Source organism: Electrona antarctica (genome assembly GCF_951216825.1).
Source record: "Electrona antarctica genome assembly, chromosome: 14".
NCBI classification, from domain to species: Eukaryota; Metazoa; Chordata; class Actinopteri; order Myctophiformes; family Myctophidae; genus Electrona; species Electrona antarctica.
This window is the reverse complement of record NC_136795.1, coordinates 13,616,678-13,639,126: the sequence shown is the minus strand read 5'-3', so window position 1 is coordinate 13,639,126 and position 22,449 is coordinate 13,616,678. Positions and strand designations below refer to the sequence as shown.

Sequence of the window (22,449 nt, the reverse complement as noted above, 5' to 3'; positions counted from 1 at the left end):
GTTGATCTACAGGTTGGTTGTGTTAACGTAGTTGTATTATCGTTGATAGGTGATATCAGGCAGGAGAACTCTGTTGGAGCGACTCTGTTACTCGGTGAAGAATATCAGAGTGAAGGTTGGACGGCCCGTTGCGCTTTTTATTCGAACGGTGGCACATACGTCACACGACGCGTAAGCCAATCCGCGGGACAAGAGACGTTGTGTGTTGGGCCAATCAGAAGACACCAGCGCGTGAGGTTACTTTTCAAATGTCGCGCTGCGGTTACCACAGCAACATGGTGGGGGGGAAATGTCAGCAGGGGCCAGGGGGATCATTTGAATTGGCCTGGCTAAAGCCGTTGGCAAAAAAAAAAATTGACAGTGTGATATTAGCCAGGCTACATTTGGATGGGCACTCTAAATAATTTGCAGTGCATTGAGGAAATAAAATTAGTTATACTTCCGACCTGTGGAGGGCAGTAATAATATATGCCTGGCGGCGTCTACACTGCCGGAAAGTAAAAAAGAAGAAGAAAGTAGTTCCACATCCATCCCGGATGTGACGTTGCCGCGCGCTGAAAGGAGGGCTCAGGCTGAGAGGGGGAAGTTTTGAATCGCGGAAGAGAAAGAAATATTGTGGTATGTATTTTACATTGTTGCGCTGTATATTCCGGAAGAAATGTGTTTCTTTGTACACATCGACCTGTTTAAATGCTGTGACAGTTGTATGTAAGAACAGTAGCACGAAGATATAGCTTTTTTCTGGCCGGTATGACGAAGACGTTACTGTGTGGTTGTGTGATACCATCCACGTAAACGTTAAAACCGCTTGATGCATAAACATGAGCTTTCTCAGCTGTGTGTGTGTGTGTGTGTGTGTGTGTGTGTGTGTGTGTGTGTGTGTGTGTGTGTGTGTGTGTGTGTGTGTGTGTGTGTGTGTGTGTGTGTGTGTGTGTGTGTGTGTGTGTGTGTGTGTGTGTGTGTGTGTGTGTGTGTGTGTGTGTGTGTGTGTGTGTGTGTGTGTGACATTGGAAACTTCATTTGGGTTTTTATGTTGGGAAACTGTAGGTATTTATGGATTCCTTTTTAAAGGGGGAACTTGGGGCCAGTAAACCTTACACACACACGATGGGAACACAGGAACGAGGCGTTACATCACCCACTTCAAACGTTGTGAGAACATGTATCTCTGATCACTTGTCTTTACTTCATGATGTTATTTTGTGCAAGCTCACATGCCCCCTTTGAACCCACCCCCAATTGTTCTGTTGTTCATCTTACATGCAGATGTAGTATCATTGTTGTCCCCACAGACACGGACAGGCTCCAGTAATCTCCTCTGAGTCCCCGACAGAGCCATGCTATTAATCAAGTGCAGTTTATTTTAGAATGTAATTCGTCTATTTACCAAACTGAGAACATGAGGCTGCTTCCCTCTGCCACGTTAAAGCTGATTTATACTTTGTTGTATGACGGTGTCTAGTGACAAAAAGCCAATATACAAGCTGCCAACGCATCGTGGATGCAATGCGTTGTGAGCTTGTAGATCTGCTATTTTCGGCAAGCGACCCCCATCATACAACAAAGTATGCATTAAGCGTTACAGATGTCGTGATTAACCACGACAGAAGACAGTGAGAGTGAGGAGGAGTGAAACTCGGGCCCCTCAGGGCCAAAGCAGAGCAGAGCACCGGCCTTGTTTGGGGTCGGCTGAAGAATCTTATCAGGAATCACAGTCTGTTTAGTGTCGTCTCTACCCTAGGTACATCAGATAAGAGTAGTGCATTAGTAAACCACTGATTAACGTTCTACATGTCTGCGCCTGTCACTCTACATGTCTACATGTAGAGTATATGTTCTAATGTGCAATGTACGCACATGGTGTTTTTTTGATTTTTGTACACTGTGTGGATGTAAGTCTGAGAGTTAATACTTAAATGAATACAAACACAACACCTTGTGGTGGCAATTACCTCACTGTCATGTACACATCCCAGTGTGAATGTAAATTAGCTTATGACTAAAGGTGCTTGCACACCGGCCGCATTTTTCGGAAATCCGATGGAGAAACGCCGCTTAAAAATCCGAATTCGCGCTCGGTGTGTGGGGACCTTTACTCTGGCCCATTTACATGGATGTGAAAACTAACTGATGTTGATTAATGAGCTTTGTCCCTGTCAAATAAATAAATAAACATTATGTACCAAGGCCACCTCATGCTCAATTTTTAGCTTGTTGTGACATTTTCACCAAAATTTACAAACTAAAACTATATATTTGTATTTTACTGTAGTTTAGTTTGTTTTTGTAAGTAGCCTAAGTCTACTTTTTAAACCTATGTGTTTTTTAGGTTTCTTTCAAAAACACGCACGCACGCACGCACACACACACACACACACACACACACTATGATTGGTAGACTGTAGCTTTGTAGTTACCAGTGTGAACATAGCATTAGATGTTGAGTCACCTGCCTGGTGTTCAGGGAGTAAGCTGTGACATCCCTTGAGCAGTGGCCCGGGAGGTGGAGCAGTGGTCTTTTTCTCTTTGTAGAAAAGTACAATAAAGCACATCCACTCCAGGTCTGCACACTGGGTCATGTTCCAAAGCTTTAAACATATTTATTAAGGTTCCTTACACCATAGTGGACATGACGTTTCAAACCTGTGTGTGTGTGTGTGTGTGTGTGTGTGTGTGTGTGTGTGTGTGTGTGTGTGTGTGTGTGTGTGTGTGTGTGTGTGTGTGTGTGTGTGTGTGTGTGTGTGTGTGTGTGTGTGTGTGTGTGTGTGTGTGTGTGTGTGTGTGTGTGTGTGTGTGTGTGTGTGTGTGTGTGTGTGTGTGTGTGTGTGTGATATTAATATATGATAAAGGATTTTCTCAGCAGGGTTGCAATGCAAACCGCTCAATAACATTTCATTTTCTCCCCTCTGCAGCTGTCACCAAACATGGCTGATCACCAAGACCTGGTGGAGACGGGAAACGACTTGATTGACTTGATAAGCGATGTTGCAAAAGACCAGGAGCTTGTGACTGCTGCAGTTAAGGAGAAAATTAAACAGGACATGGAAATGAAGGAGTGTGTTAAACAGATGTTAAATGGCAAGTAGGAACGAACCAATATTAAATCAAATGGATTTATAATTTATTCCTGTTTTCTTTTGGGCATGTTGTTGGACATTGTCAGCTTGTAGAACTGTTATTATTGTGGTTGCCCAGACTATTGTAATTGGAACACTTTATTATTATTCCACTGGATTAGTCTTTTGTTTGACGCACTACTCCTCCCACAGTTTTGACTGTACGCACTTGAGCGCATATCTCAAATTGACCGGCTTCATCGGGAAGGATGTGCTTGTTTTTAAGAGAAATGTTGTATAGTTTAATTGATATTAATTTATTAGTGAATAAAATTTCCCCATTGACATGAATAGGAAAATGCGATTTTTCGCATTTTCTCACATTCAAGTATTTTTTCCTCAGACTGTAAGCACTATAGTTACAAAACTTGGAGGGTAGGTTCATAATAATTACTAAAATGTCCGATCCATCCCAAATTTGAATCACATGTCGCGGGTGGTTCAATCAACCAAGTACCAAAAGCAATTCCATTTTCATCCATAGGGGGCGCCGCAAATGCGAGAAATTAACCGTTTGTTGCAAAAACATGATTTTTGGGGGATAAATCCCCTCCGAATTACTTACGCATGATCGCAGGGGTGACGCGACATTGTAATTGGCTGGCAATATCAGTGGGAGGGGCATATGTAAGCCACTGCGGCAACCACATTTTGCAATTTTTAAAAATTGCGACCTTTCTAGCTACTCCTCCCACAGTTTTGGCAGCACGCACTTGAGCCATATCTCAAATTGACTCTTGAACCGTAGGTCGTAAAATCAAAATTATGGGCCAGAGTTTTTCCCTGGCTTTCTTGGGTCATGACGCATCTCACCATATAGGCCACGCCCATTTGCGTCATGATAGATTTTCCGCCATTTCGAATTTTCTCAAACACTTTTTGCTTCTCCTCCTACAGATTTTGCCCAAATCTCACAATAATTGGTACACATGATCTCTGGACTGTTCTGATGAAAACACCACAGGCGGAATTTTGATAGTGCGTATCGTTCGGCCGTAATCGGCTTCCGAAGTTAGTGGGAGGGGCCTATTTTACAAAGAATGCCACAAATCACGAACCAAACGTCCAATCAACTCCAAATTTGAATCAAATGTTGGTGGTTTAATCAACCAAAAGCCAAAAGCAATTCCATTTTCATCCATAGGGGGCGCCACAAATGCGAAAATTGTAACCGTTTGTCGCAAAAAACATGATTTTTGGGGGCATAACTCCCCTCGAATTACTTACACATGATCACAGGGGTGACGCGACATTGTAATTGGCTAGCAATATTAGTGGGAGGGGCCTATGTAAGCGACTGCGGCAACCACACTTTGCACTTTTTCAAAATTGCAACCTTTCGCAATTTAAAAAAATGGTGTGGTTGCCGCAGTCGCTTACATAGTCCAACTCAAAAATACTTGAGTTGGACTTTTAGATCTTCCCATGTTAAGTGAATGGGGAAAATGAATTCACTAATGAATTAATATCAATTAAACTATACAACATTTCTCTTAGCAATGAGCAAGCACACCATTCCCGATGAAGTCGTCGATTTGACATATGGCTCAAGTGCGTACAGTCAAAACTGTGGGAGGAGTAGCGTTTAAAAAAAAGTCTTACTCCAGTAAAAATAAAGTGTTGCAACCACACTAATGAATGAAAAGAAAGGGTAAGGGGAACAATAGTATGGTTGCCCATAGGCAACCACACTAATAAAGTGTTACAATTACAATAGTCCCCTTTGGGCAACCACACTAATAATAATAATAATAATAATAAAGTGTTACAATTACAATAGTCTCGTTGCACTAACTAGCTTTGGGGATGCGTCAGAGCTGGATTCCTGAATGGGAAATTCTGGGCACAAGCCCTGCAGGGCCCAAAGAGCAGGGTGGCACTGTAGACAATTAGGCCAATTAAGTCAGAGGCATTCACCCTGGAAATCTTAATTATAGCGGCTCTCATATAATGTTATGTATTGTTACATATACAAATAATAAAGTGGTGAAAGAACATAACCAGCTGATCAGTCAGTCTATCATATGATTCTAAAGTAAAGGGGCCCCAGCACGAAAAGCTACTATAGTGTACCCGCATACGGCCTGTTTTGAAACCGAATATACAAAAGATATTTTGACACTACTTTTCTTTCACTTAAAGGAGGAAACTGATGACAAAAAGATACAAAAAGAGAGAACTATGACTCATTTCGACTTTATGTTGACATATCCGTGGTGCAGTAGATCATATCATGGAGATGCGGTCCGGTACGCTCTTAACCCATTTAGACCTGAAGACGTTTCTGCAAATGTCTTCTAAATCCTGACAGTTTTCTGAAAAGCCCATGTTTCTATGTCAGTCATTCTTAAAGTTTTTCATGTCAAGGACCCCAAAAATATATGTAATTGGCCGCCGACATGAAAATATGTTGTTCCAGGGATCCCCCATGAAGCAAAGATTGAGTTAAAAACAATTGCTCTGACAGAATATATATTCAAAGATTTGCACCACATTTTCTCGATTTTTCAAAAATAGCAGACCTACAAGCTCGTAGCGCGGCACTCGGTGCCGCGCTATGAGCTTGTAGATCTGCTATTTTTCAATAGCTAAAGTATAACATAATTCTTATTTAAAACACCAAAAGGGGTTCCCGCCCGTCACTACACCATTGGTTCTCAAAGTTGGGGTCTCAGCTAGTCCTTAGAAGGGTAGAAACTAAAATCAGCCAGAGAATGTATCATTCATATACTGTACAGTACTATGCTGCGGGAATAAACATACAATTTATATAATAATTATTATTATTATTATTAGTGTGGTTGCCCAAAGGGGACTATTGTAATTGTAACACTTTATTAGTGTGGTTGCCTATGGGCAACCATACTATTGTTCCCCTTACCCTTTCTTTTCATTCATTAGTGTGGTTGCAACACTTTATTTTTACTGGAGTAAGACTTTTTTTTAAACGCTACTCCTCCCACAGTTTTGACTGTACGCACTTGAGCCATATGTCAAATCGACGACTTCATCGGGAATGGTGTGCTTGCTCATTGCTAAGAGAAATGTTGTATAGTTTAATTGATATTAATTCATTAGTGAATTCATTTTCCCCATTCACTTAACATGGGAAGATCTAAAAGTCCAACTCAAGTATTTTTGAGTTGGACTATGTAAGCGACTGCGGCAACCACACAATTTTTTTAAATTGCGACCTTTCTAGTTTTCAATATTTTTTGAATGACACTATGGAGTATAAAATGTGGTTAAAGTGGTTATACATTTCTTTTTTATGCTCTCTCTCGATTAAAGGACCATAATAGAATCATGCCCTCATTACTTTTTATGTTATCCTTTTAGCATCATTGTACCACATTGTACTCTTTGCAAACAGTTAATAAATCAATCAATCAAAAAAGTAATCGATTAGAAATTTAGAATCAACAAATTTCACTGCGGTAACGTGTGTGACAAATCGTATGACTTTGAATGTATGGAAATGGTGTGTAAAATTACATACATGAATGAAATGGCCTAGTAGGGTATTAGACAAAGAATTGTCATAACAACTCATAACTCTGAGGATGGAAGTATTACAGAGTTGGGCCACATTGGCAGAGGTCTGTGCTGTACTGCTGCAGAGTTTCTAGTTTTCTCCTGTACCATTTCTGTATAGATCTTAATGTCATCTCCTTGTGTACCATTTCTGTTAGATCTTAATGTCATCTCCTTGTGTACCATTTCTGTTAGATCTTAATGTCATCTCCTTCTGTGCCATTTCTATCCAGATCTGTCTGTGTCTGAGCAGAACCTGGGCCAGAAGCTGCTGGACACGGAAGACAAGAGAGCCCAGCAAGTGGAGGAGCTTGAGAGTTTGAACGACCAGCTTAGGAAATTAACAAAAATGAGCCAAAATAAAGACTCAGATATTGAGTATCCTTGATACATGGTAGAGTGATTGATTGATAACTTGGTGTTTGTGTGTGTATGTGTGTGTGTGTGTGTGTGTGTGTGTGTTTATTTTATTTTATATATTACTTAACCCATTAAGACCTGAGGCAGATTCTACAATGCCTCCTAAATAAGTAGTTCTCAAACGTTTATGTGCCAAGGACCCCCGAAATGTAACACTTTCAAGATACTACTCCCCCCCCCCCCCCCCCCCCCCCCGTATATATTTTTTTGCGTATATCTTTTCTACGTCCGAGCATAGACATGGTAACGCCCCGCCTGCCTCTGATTGGCCTACCGACACTGCCGGCCTTACCAGAGTTTCCTCCGAGGTGGAAGATACATGCTGGATAGTCTGCCGTGAGGTTACTCCGTGGTGGGAAATATATAAATAATACAAGTACGATATAATTAATAGTAAACCAATACTCACTAAAAAAAGATCAAGGGAAAAGAGACCTTTTTACAGTACAATAATGTTTCAAGTTTACACATGTATACAAATAAACAGGCCAATGGCATAAACAATATTAGTTTGCCTCTTCTACAAAAGTTACTGTTGCGCGTGCCAAGCTGTCATTCTCTTGTATTATATCGTACTTGTATTATTTATTTTATTTCCCACCACGGAGTAACCTCGCAGCAGACTATCCAGCATACATGTATCTTCCACCTCGGCGGTAACTCTGGTAAGGCCGGCAGTGTCGGTAGGCCAATCAGGCAGGCAGGGCGTTACCATGTCTATGCTCAGACGTAGAAAAGATATACGTGTTGGTGATGGGTTCGCTCGCCAGATTTCCAATGTTTTTTCCATAGGGTTTTAATTGTTTTGTAGTGAATTTTGATGCTGTGGTGTTAATTGCTTGTTCAAAAAGCGTTTTCTTGTTAAACACGTAATGCTCAGGCTCACAACAGTACTGTATATGGGGCATAAGTGGTTAAAGGACCACTTCACCACTTTTCAACTTCTCTTCCTATAATTGGTCCTAACTAATGTTCATGATAAAATACCACCATTTCTTTCTACTCCGTCTGTGTCTCATAGGAAGGCTGTGGGCAGTTCAGAAACCCGTCCACCAGTGACATCATCGATGGTGAATCCAAGCTAATAGAAACGGCAGGCTTTCTTTTCCTGAAAAGTTGCAATGCAAAAGTTGAAGCCATCGTTCTCACGATAATACAAATCTAAATATATTTTAAAACAAATCTTGTTTTAAAAAAAATCTGCCTAATGATGATGTCACTGGTGGACGGGTGTCCGAACTGCCCAAAGCCCTCCTATGAGACACAGACTGAGTAGGGAAAAATTGTGGTGTTTTATCATGAACATTAGTGAGGACCAATTATATGAAGAGATGTTGAAAAGTGGTGAAGTGGTCCTTTAAGGGCTCTTCTTTTTCCTTTGTTTTTAACCAATGGGGTGGGAAAAAACGGGTATGTTTCTTAACCTGCCCACCCACCAGGTTCCTGCAGAGGGAGCTAGAAAAGCTGAAATCCTCTGAACAAGAGATTCAGATGCTGGAGCAGGAGGTGGAAGAAGGAACTACAGAAATCATCCCCGAGGCTCAGTGAGTCCATTTAGTCCATTATCATTTATAGTCATCTTTTTCTCCCATCGGCCAGCTGACTTGTACCGTTGCCTTCAGTGATAACATAATGGATGCAAGCGTATTGAAGCTACAGTTCGGGACAAGGCAGAAATGTAGATTTCAGAATCGGTCCATTACACAGCCTATGTAGTATGTATTGTTTAAAATGAAGTCAAAATTGGACTGTAATTACAAATTTGACCTATCATTTTATAATGGACAATTTACTTTTTGGGCAAGGGTGCATGATCTGTACATGGCTACATGCCTACCAGCAAGTGCCTCTGAGACTATTCTTGCTCAAATGTGAATCTCGATTTTCCTCCACAAGAATTGAGATCACGATTCTTACACGATTAAAAAATGTTCCATAAATATTTATTGTCTTTCTTTAGTATGTACTTGCTGAACATTACTACATAAAAGATGTGGCACCTGGAGCCAACTACTGTGGCTTAAATGGACAACATCAAAGTGGTTGACTTAAACGTCTCTTAAAGTCTCTCTCTTGTAGCAAAACATAAGAGTAATGAATTGGACGGCCAACTAGTGCTGCACGATTCTTTTGAAATGAGATCTCATAGGTCCGAGATCTCTAAATCGCTATTTTTCCGATTTATTGTGCAGCACTATGTCAACCAGCACTGTGTTGTAAGCTTCTAGATCAACTATTTCTGCTATTTTGGAAAGACAAATATTACAAATTATAAGTAATTTGTATATTGTATATTTAAGTTATTTGTCATATCTGCACTGTGCAATTTGATTATGAAACCTAAAAGGCAAGCAGAAATACAAATTGGGATGTTCTAATTATTTGTAATTGTGACAGCCCTAATTACGAGGTGTACAGACTACACAGAAGAACTGTAATATGAGTCATCTCATTCTCAATCCATGTTACTTATTCAGTGGTAAATGGGGCTGTATTTGGACTGCTGTACAGTGTGTACCATGGCATGTACTGTACTATGTAGCACTTTACAAGCCATTTACTTACATGTACGGTGGAGTCATACCATCCTGCCTGTTCATTAGCCACTTAAACCTCAGCATCGGTATTGTGGGGGAAAGCTTCCCCACTACCATATACAAAACTGAAAATACACTAGTATTGAGCCCTGAGGGACTCCGGTTACCTAATTTGGGGGTTACCGGTAAGTCTATTAGGGGTTTTTTTTTTTTTTTTTGCTCATACCTACCTGGGATCAAAATGGAACCCTTCCACTCCCTAAGCAACAGATGTTCTTTGCTTTGTTTTCTATTTCATTGACCATTTACCTTGTTGGCTAATGACTAGGGTTCATACCAATTACTCCGATATTGCACTTTTGTAAGTTGCCCTAGAATCTAGGGCAAAGTGTTTCTGCTAAGATACCTAAATTCAATTGTAATTTTGTTGTTGATGAGCTCATTTGTTGTTTTTTCATCAGGCACACCGCTAGGCTATACCACAACATAACCAAGATCAAGTGGGAATTCGAAACCCAGCCAAACATTTTAAAAGGAGGTATTTGCCCTCAATCAGTTTCTCTTCAATCCTAACAGCTACACTATGTTTTCATGGGTATTCAGTATTTCCTTCTGTTTCTCTTCTTCTTAGTGCACTATGGCGAGCTGGCCATTCCCATCAACATAGATACCTCTAAGGTATCTCCTTGTGAAGTCAGCAACCAGCTATGGGCCCTTATAAGCACCGAGTGATAGACCACCATTTAGTTCAGAAGACATCGGAGAGCTTTGGGTTGCATCTACTCCTTGACAGTTCAAATGTTTTCACCTGTATATTCTGTATATTTACTGTTTTGTTATAGATAGGGCTGTCACGATTACAACATTTAAGTTGATGTAATCACAAAAGTAATCATCGCTAAGAATCTGTAGTTGCAGCCCTACATGAGTGTTCCTACCTTTTTGTAGTACTAAATAAAAACACAACTCTTGCAATATACTGTGCTGAAATTTCTGCCACCAGGTGTCACTGCAGATCCATTAATGTGTCCTTAACTTTGTTGAACATGAGGATAGACAAATTGTCACTCAAGATTGGAATGAAATTCTACAGATGTAAAGTTTAGTTGCTGAAATGTGCCTTTAAGGACATTGAAATCGCCACTTTATCGCTTGATAAAATGCAGCGCTAATCTCCGTGGTCACACAAATGGAACACAAGCCTACTAATATGTTACAATGGAAAAAGAGGTCATGACATAATGCTTTATCTCCTATCATGTTACTTGCTTGTCGATGCAGTTAAAGATATTACAGTTTACCCAACTTTTTGCGTGCTTCTTTTGTAAAGGTTTATTTTCATTGCTTGTGCCCTATAGCAGTGGTTCTCAACCCAGATGACAGTAAAGTGACCATTTACAGACTTTAAGATGTTTTTAATACCTAAAAGACGATTATTGCTGCATCAAAAGTAATCAACAAACTAGTATAAAACTGGTCAAACATTGGCTAAATTGTCAAATAATGTAAGAAAGGGAAAAAAATACATTATACAGTATATAGACATTCAGCTATTTTCACTCTGGAACAGTAAAACTAAATGTAATCCTCAACCCCTAAAAATCCAAGTGCTCATCAGAGTGGAGGTCCCCAGTTCAAATATTATTTTGGGGGGGTCACAATCTGAAAAGGTTGAGAACCAATACCCTATAATAGCATCTCCATGTAGTTTGATGTGTGGTCGTTTAAGAAAGGTGGCAGATGGTGCTGCTGGATGACTTCACATCAGCATCCACACATTATCATGACCACTCATGAATGTGTTTGTACCACATTGCAAGTAGGGCATTGAATAGTGTACCCCATTGCTGCTGATTCATCCATCTTAACCAGTCTCATGCCTCCTCGAAGACAGGGTTTTAGATGTTATTCTTTGTCTTTCATCCATGTTAAAAATTGTCAGTTTGAACAGTTGGTCAAATACATATGCATTCTGTAATTGTACTAATAGCTAATAGTGGATTAAAGAGGTCTTATTTTTACAGTTTTGATTTCTTATTAGTAAAATAACCATTCATAAGATTAACTTATTGAAAGAAGCAAAGAAAATGTGCCATTTAGAAGGTATTTAGTTCTTCATGGGTACACGGAACATAAAATAACTTCATTGTCATGTTTATTTGTCATTTTAATGTACATATAAAACATTGGCATCATAACTTAAATACAGATTTGATTATACCTCTGATAAGCTCAGGGAGACTGTTTGGCAGTATGACAGAAATAGAAATGTTATATGTACAATCTGATTTTGTTCATCGGCATGAAAAATGTTCAACATCACAGCCTATGCATTGTGTGGTTTTCGTTTGCACATGCTCTATGTGGGATAAACTAATCATATACTGATCATAATATCACTATACAGGAAGAATTATACATAAATATAATTGCGTAAGAGCTAAACGTTACCCCAAGAGCAGTACTCTTAGAAATCTTGTTTTTGTCCACAATCTGCTGTGGACTTTTGGCATGTGATCGCCACATTCTTGTCCATAAAACCAGGAAGGCGTCAACAACCCTCCATCATTAGCTTTATTGCTCTCCATCATGTCTGGTGCTACATATGTTGAAGGGACCTCCAAAGCTCTGAACAACCACCTCAAGCCTCCATATGACGTGGTATGTGCATCTCCAAGCCACCAAAGCCTCTGATCTTGGTCGAGGGGACTTCTACCCAGAATTCCTGCTCTCCCAAGTACAGATGACAGAAATTACATGGCTTTGGCTGCAGTTTTTGGGTGTGGATGCTCAAGAGTTTAACAACATGTTATTATGTGTTGACCACAGGAGGAGAAGAGATAAGGATGAATCTTGTGTTAGATTCTTTGGCTGTACATCATCCATTTACGTTTGTGTTAAACCTTCAGCATGGTTCTTTTTATTGTAATCTGTTGACCAAGCCAAACACTGACTAAATTAATTGCCAGTTCGGTACACGTGTGGTCCTGACATCTGCACTCCAAGTACATAGAACCATGTTGCACAGCCTTTCACCATCTATGAAAGGATATAGTGCCACATGTCACAGTATTGACTGTGGATTGACTGTGGATATGTCAAAATTGAGAAGAGTTAGCCAAAAAGTATGCCCTTGAGAATAATGCCAAAACTGAGTGACATTCCTTATGTGTTCTCAATAGTACATTATATTATAGACTAGAGGACCAGGTGGTCCAACTCTCTGTATATTAAGTCACTGCAGTCAAGTCTTAGACATTCTTGGGTAGAAAGCTTTAATAGTGGATGGTATGTTTCCACTATTAAAGTTTCCGGAAGAGACTGTAGTCTCCAGACCCTCCAGTCTGTGAGACGCAGCATCAGCCTTACTGGTGCTGCATTCCAGGAAAGGGATTCCTATCTTCTTCACATGTCCATCTTTAGTCAGTAGACAGTGTCTGCAGAGCAGTCTGAGGATGGCTTTCCTCATGTCCTTGCTGGTCAGGGTGTAGATGATGGGATTGAGGAGAGAATTGAACATGGCGATGCCTAAGAAGTAGTCGGCTTTGAAGAGCACTTTGCACTCATTGGCCTTGCAGCTGAAGTCCAGAAGCAAGAGGATGAAAAGGGGCAGCCAACACACGATGAACACTCCAAGGACGATCGTGACCGTCTTTAGCAGAGCCATGTACTTCTGAGACTTGCGGGCCAAGCCTTTGCGCTGCGGTCCCGGTCCCAGCCGCTGGGTGTTGGACTTGACAATGTGAAAGATGCGCACATAGAGCACCACGATGGCGAGCAGGATGGCACTGAAGACTGTGATGCAGAAAAGGATGTAGCTTTTGGCGTAGAGGGGGAGGACGGTGGAGCACTGTTCGAGATTGCCCATACAGTTCCAACCCAGGACGGGCAAGACGCCCAGCAACACAGACAGCACCCAGCTAGCTCCAATCAGACCAAACATCCGTCCTTGCTTGTCACCTTGGTAGGGCTTCATCCGTACCATGGTAACATGACGCTCTATGGCAATGGCCAGCAGGCTGATGACAGAGGCAGCTAACATGATGAACACACCCCCTTCCCTCAGGAACCACAGCACAGGGGTCATTTTTAGCGAGTTGGCTCCTGATGTTATAATATTCACCATGTAAGTAAAGCCAGCTAGCAGGTCAGAGAGAGTCAAGTTGCCCAATAAATAGTACATGGGCAGATGGAATTTCTTATTCTTCCAGATAGCCAGTAACACTACAGCGTTCTCCAGCACAATGAGCAGGCAGACCAGCAGGAAGATGATGGCCTCGGGTTTGAGTCCGTCCCTGTATTTGTTTTCCTTTAGTTTGCCTGTGAAGTTATAATGCTCCATGATGACATCGTTGCTTTGATATGCCCGGAACATCCGGTCCAGGTAGCCTCCTGATGGGGTGATGGGCACCGCAGAGGGGGCCACAGCAGCGTATGCGGCATGGGAGGCTTCTGTAGCCATGTTTTATTTATTTTTTATTTGTGATGGGAAGTTGTTGCCTTCTGTCCGTGTCTTGTTTTTTACATCCACTCTTTCAATGTCATATAGTCCTTAGGTGGTGCATGATTTCTCTTTCAAAAACCATTTAAAAAAACAAATACAGAAACAATGATATTCCTCAGGGAGAAAGGCAAGTCCTTTCCTTGTGTTGTTGAATCGCGGTACTTCAATGCCTAATGTGTCCACTAAGGGGAGGCAATGAGAGCCAATGTCGGCCCCCAAAAACCTAGAAAATGAAAGAAAAAGAAATCCAATGTTAGTTTATTATGTTGGTACTATAAGACAGAACAGAAGAAGAATGAAAAGCAGACAATCGATCCATTAGCCTGGCATCTACATACTGTATAGGCCTATTTACAATATTGTGAATAGACTAACATCCCATCCCTGTATATGGCTGTAATGCCAAACAGCTGAGGGGGTAAAGGTAACGTTAGAAAAGTACAAGATGATTCAAATATTATGAAACAATTCTTCATAACAGGCTACCAACATTGTAAAACACACGGACGATAATTAGAGTGTAGGCCTACTAGGCCTATGTATTTTTGTTTGTTTGTTTTCCCCCCCAGGTGAATGTATTTAAATCAGTTAAGTGAGTTAGAAACCCAACGCAGTTTATAACTATAAGCGCGATTAACGGAACCTAGTATAATAGCCTACCGGTAGTTCATTAATCTACAAAAAATGCACATAGCCATTCAGTATTAAAGAAGACAATGTCAGTCTTGCACATTCGTAGACACGAGGAAAATTGTAATTAGGTACATTTAGTCTTGTCTCTAAAAGAATGGATAGCCTACAAATATAAGTAATATAACTGATACGGCAGCCAATATACTACTATCACAGCCTAATTACAAACCGTTGTCATATAGTAGAGATGCAAACGCAAACGCAAAATCTGAGCAAACGCACCTGTACAAAGTAGAGAATATCCCGTTGAAAGTTGTGAATTCGCAGTTATCCCACGGTCAGAGAGAAGAACATGCACGCTCCTTCTGTCGATCAACACAGGCCAAAGTGACATTAGAATGTGATGTGAGTGCGGGGCAGGACTCAACATGAAGTGGGTTGGTCTTTTCTTTTACCCTTCAACGGTTTACCTCCCTCCCTCCTCCATGACCCCGTGGGTTCTTCTGAACAGTTTAAAGTTTACACAGCAAAATCCTCAGTGTTAACTCAGAGAGTGTAGACTGTAAATGGAGTGGACCATTTTGGGTCATTTGGTTCCATTTTCACACGCTTGACGTTAAATTAACAAGTAATTAATTAACTTACGGGTTGCAGGCAGCAGCAATCAATTAAAGCAAATAGTTATCAGGCTACCCCAGCCAGGCAACCATGAGCATGTTATAACTTATGTATGTAAATGAGGACTTTATCGGGTTATCCTCGGGCGTTTGGCACGTAGTGGGTGTGAGTGATGCAATTTCTGCCATAAGCTATTTGATCTGTTTTTAATTTTATGAGCAAATAAGTTGTAGTAGGCCAGGCTAGTCATAAAGCATGACTCGTTTTTCAGGTTTTTTTTAAAACAGTTAATATAAAACCTATTTTTCCCATGACTTTGCCGCTGGAAAAGAAAGAACACCACAGTCGCAAAGACGTAAACAAAACAAAACAATGATATAGGATATAGTTAATCAGTAAGAAGAGAGCTGGAATCAATTAGGCTATGTGGTGCCACTGCTGCCAATCACAGCACCCATGTAAGCAATCTGCGGTCCATAGGCCCGCCCGCTTACTTAGCGCTTAGTCAATTGCCCTGTAGCTATGATAGCCTGCTCTAATTTCTTACGTTGTTGTTATTTTTATTTTATTTTTTACACCGAATGGGTTCCCATGGCATGCAGATTGTAACCCAGGCAGCAGGAAAAAAATTGCCATCTCACTGTGGGTGGGGGCGGGGCAGCATCCTCGCTACCATGGTGCCACCATGGACAAGCTGCTGGGCTGATAGCCAGGAATCAGATAACCACGGATACCTGCGGCTGGTCCATACCCCTGTAATAACTAGCTCTCAGCTCTGGTCCATCAAAAGAAAGCCAATCTGAGAACCCGTCGTCACAAAATTAGGAAAAACAGCGCCCTCCGAGTCCTTTCCTTTCAATTTGACGGAGCCAACCTTTAACCCATTTTGATTAGACTGATAGGAAGTTCAGCTTTAAGGCCCCCCCCCCCCATGCATGCAGGAGCAGGTAAGCTCATTTTAATAGCAAATGAAGTGATGAAACATACTGATACAGCTGAGCTGCTAATCACTTAGCTTAATTAGGCTATATTGTTATTTGTTATGAGTCATGACCATAGGCATAGACGCCTGGTGAGGCGAGGTTAGGCATAGACCGCTAAGACCGGTTATGACCTGACCATAGAGCTATAAGGGTTATGACCTCTTAACTGACTATATATTTGTGCAACGTGGAAGGAAGTTCGAACTGCTTTGCGACATATCCAGACAGTCGAACTGGACTGGACCTGTGAAATGCCGTCGAGTTGGTGAAATTACCTAAAAAAGTATAGACAAATAATCAACTGGTTGTCCTCAGGAAGCTCTCACTCAGACTCACCTTGCAGGCTATAGCTTGCACTGTCTGAGAGTGACCTACTACTAGTATAAATTTAACTGACGTATCAAGAGCTTATGGTCAAAAGTCAAGATGGTGTAAAACTTAGGCAAGCGGAATCATGTTTATTGTTAGGTTTATTAGGTTTATTGTGACTAGGCTACTTTAAAAAAAAAAATCTGTTTTAATAGGCTTGCTTCTTGCTATCATCCGAATGGACCTCTAGTCTACTGTTTCTTTATCCAAAAATGGGAGTAGGCCCTGGCCTACATTATGTCACGTGTAGGCCTACATTGCTTTACTTGCTACTAGGACATAACTGACAGTAGCCCAACATAAAAACATATCATTGTAGGCCTAATGTATAGTTCTATGTTATTAAGGGATTAAAGCCAATGTTAAATATTGCCAGTATCCTAGTAGATGATTAATGGGCCTGTGCCCATTTAATTTCTCTTTTCTTAAAGTACCCATCATTAGTAATACACCTCTCAACAACATAAAGCTGGTGACATATACTTGCACTAAACAGCAAGTTTCACGTCAGAGGTTTTACACTATTTGTACACAAGTGCTCAGCAGTGATGTGTTGGCCTTTATTCCCAAACCACACAGTTTTGCAACTCCTTGCAACTAGTCGCAACTCCTTGCAACTGCCATTGCGGATAATGGTTGCAAGTTGCATACCGGTATCGTGTGGCCAGACTTGCCTCTCGCAAATTTCAAATGCTTCCGTCATACATTCGGAGATTGTGGAATAGTTGTCTGACTTTGCGAGACTTGATTGATTGATTGAAGTATTTATTAAGAGATTGGAGAATTACAGTATATTTCAAGCACAACTCAATACAAAACTACATGTTGCATGGGGATTTATCGATGCGTTTTGGGCAAGGACAACAAAACTGTAATGATTAGTTACTGGTGTAAAATGAGAAGGATTCTTAAAGTTCTGACAATGAATGTTTCTCTTCAACAGAAGTGGTAAACTGATCAAATCAATTGTGTGAGCTCTGTCTGGACCATGGCTGCTGCTGATTTGACCATCCCAATGAAGGTAATTGGAACAAGTATCTCATTTATACTCGCACAATAGCCTAGTGTACATCAATGTGCATGGATTTATTAGCCCTGTTAGTTAAAAGTATATTTCACTTTCAAATAAAATTAACTGGAATGAAAATTATATATTTTTTTAGTTTGAAATTGAAATATCCCTTGGCTTTGATTTACTTTTTCTTTGTTACAACAGTGATTGGCCTGACATGACTGATCACCAATTATTCTCATATTAAGGCTATTCTTTATCATTATTTGTCATTGTTTATTACTGCTTTTGATTGATTGAAAAATGTATTAACAGTTTGCAGAATTACAGTACATTTGAAGCACAAACGCAATACAAAGGCTGTTAACTGTGAGTGGACGACCCAATTAAGCATTACACTTGTTTCCAATAGGGTCCACAATGTTCAATTCATCAAAAACATTTAGAGACGTACAAATAGACACTTCTATATAGACAAAGGACAGAACAGGAATTCATCATAAAGGAGGTAAAAAGGGAAAAGAAACATATACAGTGAGGGAAAAAAAGGGGTGGGCGGTGGGGGGGATTCACGTTCAGCTCCGTTCATTTGTTTGTTTTCCTTGGAGGAGCTGCGTTGGGTCCCCAAGTCGGCTCCGTGGCCATACCTTGAGTTGGCTGTGTGGCCGTGACCATCTCTTGTGTTGTCCTTGTGTTGGGTCCCCAAGTCGGCTCAGTGGCCGTACCTTGAGTTGGCTGTGTGGCCGTGACCGTCTCTTGTGTTGTCCTTGCGTTGGGTCCCCAAGTCGGCTCAGTGGCCATACCTTGAGTTGGCTGTGTGGCCGCGACCGTCTCTTGTGTTGTCCTTGCGTCCGTGTTTGAGGGATTCCGATTTTACAGGGGCCAGTTTCGAATTGCAGCCGTCCGTAGGTGCCCTTTGAGAGCGGTTTTGAAGGAGTCAAGGGATTCGCATGTCTTAATGACTGTTGGTAGGGCGTTCCACATTTTGGTGGCATAGGAGCGAAAAGAATTTAGTCCCTTGTTTGTGCCGAATCTGGGTTGTACATTGTTCGTTGCACTCCCTCTGGTGTTGTGGGTGTGGACTTTGTTAACATTAAGGAAGTATCTAGACAGGTACATGGGTATCTTGGTGGTGTATCGAATCTTGTGGACCAGACCCATTGCAAGATGCTGTACTCTGTCGTCGACCCTAAGCCATTCCAGCCTGTCGAAGTGGGCAGGGGTGAGGTGGGTTCGGGGGGCGAGGTCAAGTAGGAGCCTGACCAGTTTGTTTTGGGAAGTCTGGAGCCTGGTTTTAAGGGCCTTTGAGGTGCTGTGGTACCAGGAGGTGCATGCATAGTCAAAGAAACCCTGTACAAGGGCTCCTGTTAAGGTCTTCAAGGTGTTTTTGTCGACCAGTGAGGAGATCCTGTAAAGGAATCTTGTTCTATGGTTGACCTTTTTGATTACGTTGGTGGCCATTTTATCACCGGAAAGATTAGCCTCCAGGATGGAACCTAGGTAGGTAATTTCATCTTTACGTGTGATAACATTGTCACCCAATTGCTATTCTTTATTGTTTCTTTGTTACGGTTTTACTGTTGTGCTACAAGTATGAAGGTGGAAAAAATACTTGGGATATCTCCAGAGATCTTAATGACTTCTTTCACAAGCACTGTCGAGAGCATCCTGTCAGGGAGCATCACTGCCTATGTGGAAACAGCTTCTAACAGATATGTAAGGCTATGCAGAGAGTGATAAGGCTAGCTGTATCTTGACTAGGACTAGGACATATAAGGCGATATAGGACCAGGGCAAGGACAGTTGTTGATCCCATTCCAAGCCATCCCAAATATGGCCTCTTTCAAGTTTCAAACTCATTCACAAACTCCTTCGGGGCCATAAAGTAAATACAGAGAGATTATGGACAAGCTTCTAAAGCAGGGGTTCCCAAACTGTGGTGCGTGCACCCCTTGTGGTGCGTGACATGAAAAGGGGTGCATGACAAAGGGGTGCATGACATGAAAAGGGTAATGAATAATGACTAATAATTTATGGTTATTTAACACAAACAGCAAAATCTGGTAAACGACTGTTGTAAGGAGATGTAGCCCATAGAGCAGCTGTGGGAGTATACAGCAGCTGTATGTCTCTCAGTGCAGTGACATTCTGTTATTATTTGCCATAATCATACGGAAGTGCAAACGGGCACTCAATGTTAAACCCCAGCAAGGTTTGGGGACCGCTGTTCTAAAGGATGCTTTCATTGTTGTTGTCATGTTGTGTACTATTTGACAAAGAAATATAAATTATGTAAATAATAATAACAATGATCTTTAATATGGAAGTAGCCAAGAGGACACAAGAACTGAACTCTAAATTGTATGAAAGTAATTATTGTTTGTTGTTGCAACATGCAAGAGTTTGTAGCCTACTTTGTTGACATGATGTGAGACGTGCTTTCCACAAGGTCTGTCTCACGTTCCGCCTCAAATTCTCACATCATGTCTATCTTTACCTTCTTATTTATTTTAAGTACACTAATACTATTCTGTTTAGAAACCTAGGTCCTATCATAACCAGTATAAATTATGCTTTACCCTTACACCTCCAAATAAAATAATATGTTGAGTCTCAATTTATACCTGAGATGACTCATAGGTTAAATCAATTCAATTCAAAGGAGCTTTATTGGCATGAGAAAACAAACGTTTACATTACCAAAGCAAGTGTCACAATACAAAACAGTTGAAAATGGGGAAAGTATATACAGTTGGAGGGGTACAGCATTTTGTAAACCTTTGCACCCTATGAATTAAATTAACTTGGGATAAAACTAAGGATTTTGCATTAATAACAAAACTAAAAACAAAAAAAGAGTAAATTGGAGAAATGCTCTTTTCTTTATGACATTTATATTACATTTATTTTACACTATGTCCAATGTAATCCAAGACCAATTGTCCATAACGTATTTTTAATTTGTTGTACGATGGTGTGCGGAAATACAATATTTTCAATTTTTTTGTTACATAATGTTTGATGTGGTACATCCGCACACACATTCCACATTACAGATTGTTGCCACAACATCAAACCTGTGTGTTTACATACACGGTTTTATAAAAGGCATTGAAACCAACTTTGGCTACAGAAGAGTGTGGAAATTGCGTAAATCAAGGGTGGGTGAGTGACGGCTGGACTGGACTTTCTCTAAACAGGAAGCTCTCTCATTGTGCCTAGAAAGGTAGGGGATATCCTTAAGAAACATCGATGAAGTCATTGGACGGAATCGACACTGGCATTGTGCATTACAGACTGACGTGGAGCCTGGACATCATCGTCAAAGTTACTCACTTCCACATCGGGACCTTTTATTTGAACGATAAATCCTGTTTGCATGCATGGATTTGAGAGATTCAGAGCCCTAGGTTAGGTTGTCTTGGTTTCTGGGGCCTCTTTGTCCAAATGCTTTGATCTATAAATAGTTTAGCCCTCTGTACCATGGCAGAAATGTCTTTTTTAAACTTCAAGTGGTGAGCTGACACGGCCCTTCTCACCTCACCTGCTTGTCTCAGGTCAGAATGTTTCTCCATTTGAACCCTTTAAGTGAATTACAGTGGGCAGCTGTCTGCATGGTTGAGGAAGACTGGTGCTAACTTTTAAGTGCCATCTTGCTCTCTGTCTGTCTCCTTGACCCCCAATCTTTCTCGGCCCACCCAGTGACACCGTTGTTGAGGCTGAGATGTGTGCTTCAGCAGGATCGTCAGCCAAGTGTCATTTAACCCCCCACAGGGACACCATGACAAGAGCTCAGAGCACCACCCCTGATTAGTTAACACACAGAGAAAGGACAGCAGGACTCCCCACTCATGTATTTTTCCCACAGTGAGGATCTATCAGTCACCACTTCTATCCCACCTCCCCCAGGCTGCAGCCAAACACTTAATCCACTGCCTGGGAGGTGTTTTGTATTCAGTACTTTCTGTCCAGTGCTTTTCTGGCACAGGGTGATTTATTCCTATGACGTTAGTGTTCTTCCAGAGAGGAAGTCACTTAGGACTGAACCCTCCTCCTGATAGGCTGCTTATTTAGGCGATGGCGAACTACTGTTTGTGTGGACAGCGGGTGCCTACATCTGTCTGTCTGTCTGGTCTCTGGCATGTTTGGAATTGCTTGTTTTTGTTAGAAGTAACATTTTTTTTATAATTCTATAATCCTGTGTTAATTTGTACACTCCCTGAATTAAATTAAATGACCCCCCCCCCCCTTTACAGTTTAGTTGCTGTTGGAAATATGTATTTACATAAATTATGTTTACATTATTAATTTAGACTAATATTAAATTTAATTCACACTCCATATAAAGGCCTTGCGATCACACTACAACATGTTACAGAGTGACAGTGTTTGTTCTTTTGGTGCCAAACATTCTTCTCACCTGAGAATAACAATCCCACCTCTGGTTAACAGTTCGAAAACACAGCTTCACACAGGGTAACAATGACATTCACACATCTTTGTTTCCTACAGTCAACTGTTTGTGTTTTTCTAACAAAGCACTGATTAGAGCAGGCTTTCACTGTGAGATAGTTTTAATGAATAAGACATTTTTATTGTATTTTTTATTATGCGTGTGTGTGTGTGCGTCTCTTGTTTATCCCAGAGACAGAAAGAAGCACAAATATTTTTAATTAAAATGTCGGTGTGTCATACCATCCAACAAGCTGATGTTTTGTGGGAA

At 41.0% G+C, this 22,449-nt stretch overlaps 2 protein-coding genes across 2 annotated transcripts; one reads left to right on the top strand and one right to left on the bottom strand.

Moving 5' to 3' along the window:
- The first annotated feature begins 458 nt into the window (after positions 1-458).
- On the top strand, positions 459-11,630 carry spc24 (SPC24 component of NDC80 kinetochore complex). Its single transcript, XM_079520060.1, has 6 exons — positions 459-618; positions 2,913-3,078; positions 6,884-7,028; positions 8,510-8,614; positions 10,069-10,145; positions 10,239-11,630. The coding sequence occupies exons 2-6, from the start codon at positions 2,925-2,927 to the stop codon at positions 10,337-10,339; spliced, it is 582 nt and encodes a 193-aa protein (XP_079376186.1). The 5' UTR covers positions 459-618; positions 2,913-2,924; the 3' UTR covers positions 10,340-11,630.
- Positions 11,631-11,746: 116 nt separating this feature from the next.
- s1pr5a (sphingosine-1-phosphate receptor 5a) lies at positions 11,747-15,222 on the bottom strand. The gene is made up of 2 exons (XM_079520059.1): positions 15,027-15,222; positions 11,747-14,334 (listed from the first exon to the last, which is right to left on the bottom strand). The coding sequence occupies exon 2, from the start codon at positions 14,067-14,069 to the stop codon at positions 12,852-12,854; it is 1,218 nt and encodes a 405-aa protein (XP_079376185.1). The 5' UTR covers positions 14,070-14,334; positions 15,027-15,222; the 3' UTR covers positions 11,747-12,851.
- Between the last annotated feature and the right edge of the window lie 7,227 nt (positions 15,223-22,449).

Excerpts from the sequence above, each read along its gene's own strand:
- s1pr5a (XM_079520059.1), bottom strand. The coding sequence starts at position 14,069 with ATGGCTACAGAAGCCTCCCATGCCGCATACGCTGCTGTGGCCCCCTCT.
- spc24 (XM_079520060.1), top strand. The coding sequence starts at position 2,925 with ATGGCTGATCACCAAGACCTGGTGGAGACGGGAAACGACTTGATTGAC. Across the intron at positions 7,029-8,509 it reads AATAAAGACTCAGATATTGA|GTTCCTGCAGAGGGAGCTAG; the intron begins GTATCCTTGATA and ends CCCACCCACCAG. Across the intron at positions 10,146-10,238 it reads GCCAAACATTTTAAAAGGAG|TGCACTATGGCGAGCTGGCC; the intron begins GTATTTGCCCTC and ends TCTTCTTCTTAG.